The sequence below is a fragment of the Hemiscyllium ocellatum genome, chromosome 9 (assembly GCF_020745735.1).
Source record: "Hemiscyllium ocellatum isolate sHemOce1 chromosome 9, sHemOce1.pat.X.cur, whole genome shotgun sequence".
Classification (NCBI taxonomy): domain Eukaryota; kingdom Metazoa; phylum Chordata; class Chondrichthyes; order Orectolobiformes; family Hemiscylliidae; genus Hemiscyllium; species Hemiscyllium ocellatum.
This window is the reverse complement of record NC_083409.1, coordinates 24,246,496-24,256,927: the sequence shown is the minus strand read 5'-3', so window position 1 is coordinate 24,256,927 and position 10,432 is coordinate 24,246,496. Positions and strand designations below refer to the sequence as shown.

The window sequence follows — 10,432 nt, the reverse complement described above, 5'->3', positions numbered from 1 at the left end:
AAAAAGCAGTAAGGGTGGAGAATGTGAAATGTGGAAGCTATCTAGCCAGTAATATAACAGAAGATTTCAGGAGTTTTATCAGGTGTATAAAACGGAAGAAGGAGTCAAAAATAGACTATGGATCACTGGAAAATGAGGCTGGAGAAAGAATAACAGGAAATGAAGGAATAGCAGAGGAATTGAATAGATACTTTGCATCAGTCTGCACCATGGAAAACACCAGCAGTGTACCAGTAATTCAAGACTATCAGGGGTCGGAGGGAAGTGTAGTGGACATCACTAAGGAGGAGGTACTGGGGAAGCTAAAAGGTCTGAATGTGGATAACGCACCCAGACTGGACGAACTACACCCGTGTGTTATGAAGGAGATTGTTGAGGAGATTGTAGAGACATTGGTGATGATCTTTCAGGAATCAATGGAGTCAGGGTGTGGAGGAGGGGTGGGGATGGATTTGGTGGGGGCAAGGGACAGGAAAATGGCTCACATACCACCCCTGTTTAAGAAGGGAGGGAGGTAGAAGATGGGACATTATAGGCCTGTTAGCCAGTACTCAGTTGTTGGTAAGGTTTTAGACTTCAATTTAAGGATGAAATTGCAGAGGACTTGGAAGTGCAATGGCTTCATCAAGGAGATGTCATGCCTGGCAAAACTGTTAGAATTCTTTGAGGAGGCAATGAGCCAGTCAGACAAAGGAGAGTCCGAGGAAGTAATCTATTTGGATTTCCAGAAGGCATTTGACATAAGATAAGCGCCCATAGTGTTAGGGGCAATGTACTGGCATGGACCGAGGACTGACAGGTTGGCATAAAGCAGAGCATGAGGAACAATGGCTGCTGGTGACGAGTAGAGTTCTGCAGGTGTCAATGTTAGGACCAAAACGATTCACGTTATACATTAACAATCTGGATGAAGGAAGTGAAGACATTGTTGCTAAGTTTGCAGGTGACATGAGGTGGGTGGAGGGACAGGTAGTGTTGAGGAAGTGGGAAGACTGTAAAAGCTCCTGGATAGGCTCGGAGAGTGGGCAAAGAAGTGGCAGATAGAATACAATGTGTTACAGTGTGAGGGTGTGCACTTTGGGAGGAAGAAGAGATGCAAAGACTGTTTTCTAAAGAAGGAAAGCCTTTGGAAATCTGAAGCACAAACCTCATTCAGGTTTCTCTTCAGGATAACAGGCAGGTCCAGTTTGTGCTTGGGAAGGTAAATGAAATAATAGCATTCATTTCAATAGGGCCAGAATACAAGAGCAGAGATGTACTGCTGAGGCTGTGTAAGGCTCTGGTCAGACTGCATTTGGAATATTGCGAGCAGATTTGGGACCCATATTCTAAGAAACAATGTGCTGGCATTGGAGGGGTTTACAAGAATGATCCTGGGAATGAAAGCCTTGTCATATGTGGCGTGGTTGAGGACTCTGGGTCTGTACTCGATGGAGTTTAGAAGGATGAGGAGGGATCTTATTGAAATTTACAGAATACTGATAGACCTGGATAGAGTGGATGCAGAGAAGGTGTTTCCAAAATCAGGAGAGACTAGGTACCCAAGGCACAGCCTCAGAATGAAGGGTCGACCCTTTCGAGCTGAGGTGAGGACTTTCTTCAGCCAGAGGGTGGTGAATCTGTGGAACTCATTGTTACAGAGGGCAGGGAGGCCAAGTCACTGAGTGTATTTAAGACAGAGATAGATAGGTTTGTGATTGTAAAGGGGATCGAACGTTCCTGTGGAGTAGGCAGGAGAATGGGGGTGAAAAGCATATCTGCCAAGATCAAATGGCAGAGCAAATTCAATGGGCTGAATGGCTGATTTCTGCTCCTATTTCTTAAAGACTTCTGGAGATTTTCCCCAAAACCCTGGACCACTGAACCCACTGGACTGTGAGCCCTGCTGGAGCTGTTTGTCATCAGAACTTTGCCAAGAGATAACCAAAGAGTGGAGAGAGTGTGCATCCATGTGGGAATTTCAGAATGCTTCCCAGCTCCTGGAATACCATGAGTACAGGAAGTGTGGTCAGTGACAGCAGTTGAAGCTCCGGATTTTGGAGCTTGAGCAGCAGCTGGTGTCAGTGCGGAACGTCTGTGAGGCTGAGAGCTCCGTGGAGAGCACGTTTCTAGATGTGGTCACTCTGCAGCTTCAGAGTATGCAGGGAGAGAGGGAATGGGGGAGCAGCAGACAGTCCAAAAGGACCAGGCAGCTAGTACAGGAATCCCCTGAATGCATCCCACTCTCCAACCAGGATTCAGTTTGGAATCCTGATGAGAATGATGGTTCATCTGGGGAGTGCAGCCAGAGCCAAGTCCATGGCATCACTGGTGGCTCAGCTGTATTGTTGGGGGGGGGGAGTGGGGGGTGGTTGTGGTGGGGGGGTGGAGGGGTGTTAGTTTAAGGAAGACTGATCGTGAAAGGAGATTTGAGAGTGAGGGCATCGATAGGTGTTTCTGCAGCTGCAGATGGGAATCCAGGATGGTGTGTTGTCTCCCTGGTGCCAGGGTCAAGGCTGTCACTAAGCGACTGCAGAGCACCCTGAGGGGAGAGGGGGAACAGGCAGCAGTCGTGGTCCACATCGGTCCCAGTGACAGAGGGAGAAAAGGGATATGGTCCTGTAGTCAGAATTTAGGGAGCTCAGAAGGGAATTAACATCAGGAACTCAAAAGTAGGAATCTTCAGATTACTCCCAGTGCCCCAGGCAAGTGAGAAGAGAAGCAGGAGGATAACACAAGTGACTGTGGGGCTGGAAAGAGGTTCCAGGAGGGAGGGTTTTCGATTCTTGTGACATTGGGACTGGGTCTGGGTGAGATGGGACCTGGATAGACCAGACAGCGTTGCTCCTGAACAGAGCTGGCACTGAGTTCCTTTGAGGTGGTCTACTCGTGCTGTTGGAGAGGGTTTAAACTAACTTGGCAGGGCAGTGGGAGCCAGGAGGGACTGTCAGAGAGGAACACCAATGTCCACAGAATCATTAGTGCAGTCAATAAGTTACCACCCAGTGGGAAGGATTTAGAGGACTACATTTGCAAGGAATTTACAGAGACCTGCAAATATAATAGTCATTATAAATGGGGCGGTGGGGGGATGTCTTTAATTTCTGAACATAGACTGGGGTAGTAGCAGTGTGAAGGACAGAGAGTGGCCAGAGTCGTGAGAGTGTGTTCATGTGAATTTTCTCCAGCCACATGTTTCCAGTCTAATGAGAAAGGAGGCTCTGCTAGATCTGGATCTTGGGAATGAGGAGGCCCAAGTGGATCAGGTGTCAATGAGAGGACACTTAAAGAAGAGTGATCATTGTATCACAAAGTTGAGGGTGATGGTAGAAAAGAACAAAGGCCTTTTCAGGGTCAAACATCTTCACTGGGGAAATATCAGCTTCTATAGGATATGGATGTATCGGATCTGAATAAAGTGGGATCAAAGGTTGGCAGGAAAGTCCTGAAAAGAATAGTAGAGGATGTGGACCAGGTATATTCGAGATACATTTGAAGGAGGGCAAACAATTCCTGAACTTACTTAAGGGCAAAAGTGGTAGAATTATGGTAAATAAGAAAAGGGCAAAAGAGTAACTAGAGAGAGAATAGGGCCCCATGAAGATGAACAATGTACCTCTGAGTGGATCCACAGGAAATGGTTAAGGTCTTAAATGAATATTCCAGGTCAGTATTTATCATGGAGAAAGACATGGAAATTTGGGAACTTGGCAAATAAATAGTAATGTCTTGACACAAGTCCACATTACAGAAGAAGATGAGTTTAAGTGCAAGACAGAAGATAAATCTCCAGGACCTGATCAGGTGTATCCCAGGACATTGTGGAAAGCTAGGAAGGAGATTGCTGGATCCCTTGCTGAGGTTGGCTAATGTTAGCCATTATTTAAGAAAGGCTGTAAGGAAAACCAAGGAACTATAAACCAGTGAGCCTGATGTCATTGCTGGGCAAATTATTGGAGTGAATTCTGAGGGACAGGATTTAGATGCATTTGGACAAGCATTGCAGTTTTGTGCATGGTAATTGTGTCTCACTAACATGATTGAGGTTGTTTGAAGAGAAGATTGATGTAGGCAGAACAGTAGACACTATCTATATGGACTTCAGCAAAGCATTTGACAAGGTTCCATATGATAGACTGATTAGTAAGGTTAGGCCACATGGGATCCAGGGGGAGCTAGCCATTTGGGTAAAAAAATGACTTCAAGATAGGAGACAGAGAGTGGTGGTAAGGGGTTGCTTTTCAGACTGGAGATCAGATGTCAGCTGTATGCCACAAGGATTGGTGCTGTGTCCATGGCTTTTCATCATTTAAATAAATGATTTGGATGTGAATATAGGAATTATGGCGAGTTTGTAAATGACCACAAAATTGGTGGTACAGTGGATAGTGAAGTAGCTTATCTGAGAGTACAGTGGGACCTTGATCATTTGGGGAAATGGGCAGAGGTGTGGCAAATGGACAAAAGTGCGGACTGTAGATGCTGGAAACTAGAGTTTAGATCAGAGTGGTGCTGGAAAAGCACAGCAGGTCAGGCAGCATCCGAGGAGCAGAAAAATCGACGTTTCAGCTAGAGGAATCCTGATGAAGGGCTTTTGCATGAAACGTCAATTTTCCTGCTCCTCGGACGTTGCCTGACCTGCTGTGCTTTTCCAGCACCACTCTGATCTAAAAGTGTGGCAAATGGAGTTTAATTTAGATAAATGTGAGATGTTGCATTTTGGAAAGTCAAACCAGGGCAGGACTTATACTGTTAATGGTGGGGCCCTGTGGAGTGTTGCTCAACAAAGTGACCTCAGGGTGCAGGGGCAGGGGCAGCTGCAGGGGCAGGGGCAGGGGCATTATTCCTTGACAGTGGAGTCACAGGGAGACAGGGAGATGAAGAAGGTGTTGGGTACACTTGCCTTTATTGGTCACTGCACTAAGTATCAGAGTTGGGACATCATTTGCAGCTGTACAGGAAATTGGTGAGGCTACTTTGGGAATAACGTGAACAATTCTGATCATCCTGTGATAGGAAGGATGCTGTTAAACTTAAAATTCCGCAGAAAAGATTTACATGGATGTTGCCTGGAACTGGAGGGTTTGAGCTGTTGGAAGAGGTTCAATAGACGGGTTATTTTTCCTGCATGATCGGAGACTGAGGGGTGGCCTTATAGATGCTTATAAAATCATGACGGGCATGGACAGGGTGTACATCCCAGGTCTTTGCCTTGGGAAAGGGAATCCAAAACTAGAGGGTATAGGTTTAAGATGCGAGGCAGAAGATCCAAAAGGGACCTGAGGGGTAACTTGTCACACAGAGGGTGGTGCATGTATGGTTCGAGCTGTCAGAGAAAGTGCTGGAGACGGATACCATTATAGCATTTAAAAGATGTTTGGATGGGTACATGAATAGGAAGGGTTTAGAGGGATGTGGGCTAAATGCTGGCAAATGGGATGAGGTCAGTTTTGGATATCTAGTTAGCATGGAGAAGTTAGACTGAAAGATCCGTTTCCATGCTGTATGACTCCGTGACCATTAGAGGCTGGAAAAGCTGATATCTTTTACCCTGAAGTGCCGGAGGCTGAGGAGTGACCTTATAGAGGTTTATAAAATCATGAGGGACATGAATAATGTGAATAATTCATGAAGGAGGTGAATGTTTTGTAGAGCTGGCAAACATATGCAAAAAGATCATTCCAGGGAATGAGGAATATCAGTTCTGAAGATAGATTGGAGAATTTGGGACTGTCTTCTTTGGAGAAAGTTACAGATCACACAACATCAGGTTATAGTCCAACAGGTTAATGTGGAAGCACTAGCTTTCGGAGCGCTGCTGACAACCATTTGATGAAGGAGGGGCGCTCCGAAAGCTAGTGCTTCCAAATAACCCCCTGTTGGACTATAACCTGGTGTTGTGAGATTTTTAACTTTGTCCACCCCAGACCAACACCGGCACCTCCAATTCTTTGGAGAAGGCAGCGAGGAGAATTGTTCCCGATATTCAAAATCTGGAGGGGGCCTGGAACAGAGTAAATAGGGAGAAAATGATTCCACTTGTGAAAGGATTGAGACCGAGAGGCCACAGATTGAAAGTAATTGGAATAGTAAGAAAAGTGAGATGGGGAACAACATTTCAGCCAGTGGGTGGTTAAGGTGTGGAATGCACTGCCTGAGAGTGTGGTGGAGGCAGCTTTAATTGTAACATTCCGAAGGGAATGAGACTGTCATTTGAAAAGGAACAATATGCAGGGTGACAGGGAGAAGGCAGGAGAATGACACTCAGTGAATTGCTCATTTGGAGAGCTAGTCCAGACAGGATGGACGGAATGGCCTCTTGTGCACTGTAACAGTTCTGTGATTGTGTGATTGAACAGAATTAAAGCTGGGGGAGGTGGGAGCTCGGTGTCTCACTGTGCTGCTGCTGCTGCTGCTGCTGAGGTCAGTGAGATCAGAGACTGGGACAGGGAGCCAGAGCTCACATCAAACTCTGCCCGTGTCCGTCACACTGAGACTGGCAGGAGGCTACTCACTGATTTCACTCCATGCTGCAGGAATGGGACCACAGGCTGCAAATGGACAGAGCTCCTCCACACGGTGAGTAAAACTTACTGACTTATATCTTACTTTCTTTAAAGAGGGCATGAATGTAAAGAAATACAGCTGGACACAGTTAGACACAGTGCTCCTCAATCAACCATTTCATTCACTGTAGCTTTCCACTAACACCTTCAACAAATCAGCAACTGTATTTTAGAAAGTGTGTTTCAGTATTGACAGGGTTAATAACAGAGGATTGAGGTTTACTTACTCAGTCTGAGCTTGGTTCCTTTACCGAACGTGTACCACAGTGAGAGTTCCCAGTGCAGAGGCTGTACAAAAACCTCAGCTCTCTGCTTCCCTCTTATCACTGTCAACCTCTCTCTGTCTCTCACTCACTCTCACCCTCTCCCTGCCCCTCTCTGTCTCTCCCTCATTCACGTGCCTTTCTCTCTCTGGGTTGTTTCCAGCTGGGCTTGGGAGGTTTGTGAAATTTATTTTTTGATGTTAAATCTTGCAGCAGCTTTTCTCATGTGGCTATGGAGTGTTAGAGGGAAACGACAGGCCTTCAGTGAGCATTGAGACACCACAGGGATTGGGGTGTGTCGTGGACAGTGCCAATCCCAGTTTGAGGTAATTTGATCAGTTTCATTTAGATCTAACTGGATGTGTCAGTTCAGGCGGTGGGACTTTGTGTCCATTATTATACATTTTATGTAACTGTGGGATGTGTCAGTACAGGAGGTAGTGCTTTATGTATTGAGGTTTTTGTACGGCTCTGTGTCACTGTGTCGAGGGTAGCTGCTATACTGCTGACAGTAATAGTCAGCGACATCCTCATTGTGAACGTTGGTGATTGTCAGGGTGAAACTGGTTCCTGATCCACTGCCGGTGAATCGATCGGAGACTCCTGTGAATCGAGTTGTTGCATAATAGATCAGGAGAGAGGGTTCCTGACCTTCTCGCTGCTGGTACCAGTTAACATACTTGCTAACAGATTGACTGGCCGTACAGGTGAGTGTTGCAGTCTGGCCCAGTCCCACTGACAGCACCGGGGGAGACTGGGTCATGCTGATGTCCCCACTAATACCTGAGGGATCAGAGAGAAACACAGTGAAGTCAGAACTTTCACAGAAAGAGACGGTCAAATGAGAGATTGTTGGAGACACTGAGCATTCCTCTGGTTTCAGCATTTTCCCTTCAATCACAAGTCAGTGGAATTGGAGTGAAATGGAGAGCAGCTAAAGATTCAAGGTGGAAGGAGAGAGATTTGTACCTGCGACACACAATGCCAGGGGCCAGATCAGCTGGATGTGTGAAATCATGGTGTGTGCTCCTGTCCCTGTGCCTGGTTCCTGATAAACTCTCCCTTCATTGGGCTCTGCTTTATAAAGCTGCAGCCTGTGAGAGTCTGACTGGGTGTTCCTCTGTATGTAAGTGTCATTGGGCCACGTCAGCCCCTCACACTTCCTCTTCTCTCTCTCTCTCTATATCTCACTCGCTTTGTCTCAGTCATTGATGTGAACAGCACTGAATGAGGCCATTTGGCCCATTGTGTCTGTGCTCGTAGACAAAGATCTGATGACACTAATCCCATCCTCCAGCTCTTGACCCATTACCTGGGGGCTACAGCAACACAAGGGAATATCTAAACACTGCTCCAATGTCACGAGAGTTTGTGACTCAACCAGCCTTTCAGGCAGTGAGTTCCAGACTCCCACCACCCTCTGGGTGAAAACATTTCTTCTCAACTCTCCTCTCACTCTCCAACTCGCCTGGCCATGGACTCACTCGTGTTCAGAACGATGAGAGGGGATCTGATTGAAACATATAAAATTGTAACAGGGCTGGGCAGGGAGGAGGTTTCCCCTGGTTGGGGAGTCTGGAACCAGGAGACACAGGCTCAGGGGGATACAGGGTAGACCATTTAGGACTGAGATGAGGAAACATTTCTTCACTCAGAGAGTGGTCGACCTGTGGAATTCTCTACCACTGAAGGCTGTGGAGGACAAGGAACTATATATTCAAGAAAACAAGAGAGATAATTGTTTTGCATTTTAACAACTTGAAGAGAATGGGGAGAAGGCAGGAATATGGCTTTGAGAGAGAGGATCAGCCATAGATCATAGAATGCCTACAGTGTGGAAACAGGCCATTTGGCCCGACAAGCCCACACCGACCCTCGAAGAAATTATGACATTCACAAATTGATACAGCCATGATCATACTGAATGACAGAGCAGACTCAAAGGGCCGAATGGCCTGCTGTTTCTACGTGTCCATGTCTGTGTTACCTTCAATCTCTGTACCAGGTTATGAAGTCCTTTACTCATGTAAAAAGTGCCATCCTACCCACCCTATCACTGTCCTGAATAATGTTATCCCTCTCTATCAGGTCCCTTTTACGCCTTCACTGCTCAAAGCTCACATTTAGGCAGCATCCTGGGAAATCTCCCCTGTGCCCACTCAGGTACAATCACATTCTTCCCAGAGTGTGGTGACCAGGACCTGTCCCTCTCTCTCTCTCTGACTCGCATCTGCCATTTTTTCTCTCTACCTCTATCTCTCTCTTCCACTGTTAATCTCTTTCATGTTCTCTCCCTCTCTCTCTCTCTCTCACACACACACACTCTGTCTCATAGCCACTCTCTCCAACTCACTGATGCTTTCTCACTCCATCTTATCATCTGTTTCTCCATTTCTCACTGTCTCTGTTACTCACTCCCTCTCTCACTTCAATTAAAAGCCTTCAATTGTTATCTGTCACTCTCTATTCCTCCCTCTTTCTCTCTCCTTCCCTCCCAATTTACAGTCTCTCTCCCTCTCTCTCTGTCATTATAAATCTACCCATACTCATCTCTCTCTCTCTCACACTCAACCCTACCCTCCCTCTCAACTCTCTTCATGCTTTGTCTCACACCCATCCTGTCTCTTTCTCTCTCTCTCCTTGTCTCTTTGTCTCTCTCCATCCCTCTCAGTCACACTGTCTCACATCTTGTTTTTCTCTCTCTATCCCCCAACCTCACCATTTCTACCTCCCTCTACCCCTCTCGGTCCCCTCACATATCTTATACCGTATCAGATGCTCGTCCCTCTATCTCTCTCTCTCTCTCACTTTCTTTCTTTCTTTCTCGCTCTCTCTCTCTCACTCACACACACGCACACACACACAATTTTTCCCTCCATCTCTCTCTCTCTGCCTCAATGCTCTCTCTTTCTGACAGTGTCCTGGGTGGTGACAGTTGAATGCAGGATAAATCTCCCTCTGCTCTGCCCCACTAATGGATGTTAACCCTTGACTCCTGTCTTCTCCTGGAGTAAGGTCCTATATCCACGTTGACCAGGGTTTGGCCTCTCTCAGGAAGATGGGCAGATTCTGGTCAAATGAAGGGCAGTTCTGTACTGTTGGCCTATTCTCACTGGGGACTGATTTGGACACAAACCTCATTCCATGAAGGCCTAGCAGAGAGAGGAGATCCTCAGGCCATCAGTGTGAGTTGGAGGAACAGGACAGGCTCTGACCCACTGACCCATCCTGTCCATTCACAACATGTTCCAATCTCTTGCCCTCTCCTTCCCCTTCCATGATCAGTCTTTTCTGAAATGGAGTGGTCCCTTCCCTGTCTCACACCAAGGAGGAGATGAACAGATATTTAATGATTAATGGGTTAAAGGATGATGGAGAATGAGCAGGAAAGTGGAGTTTAGTCTGAGATGGGATCAGCCATGATTGTATTAAATGGTGGGGTGGGTTCGAGGGGCTGAATTGACTGCTCCTGCTCCTAGTTCTTATGTTCCTCCACCCTCTCCCCCATCCCTCTTACTGCAACTTTGTGAACATTCTTGGAATGCTTGGACATTGAGGGTGTTATGTGAATTCAAGTTTTGTGTGGATTTAACGTGGGGACAGAATTGCGCACGGGCTGTGATA

At 46.6% G+C, this 10,432-nt stretch overlaps 1 gene segment (V, D, J or C); it reads right to left on the bottom strand.

Moving 5' to 3' along the window:
* Positions 1 to 7,253: 7,253 nt before the first annotated feature.
* On the bottom strand, positions 7,254 to 7,846 carry LOC132818914 (immunoglobulin kappa variable 3-15-like). The segment is given in 2 exon segments: positions 7,254 to 7,591; positions 7,778 to 7,846. Coding segments are annotated over 2 exon segments (387 nt in total).
* Positions 7,847 to 10,432: the final 2,586 nt, after the last annotated feature.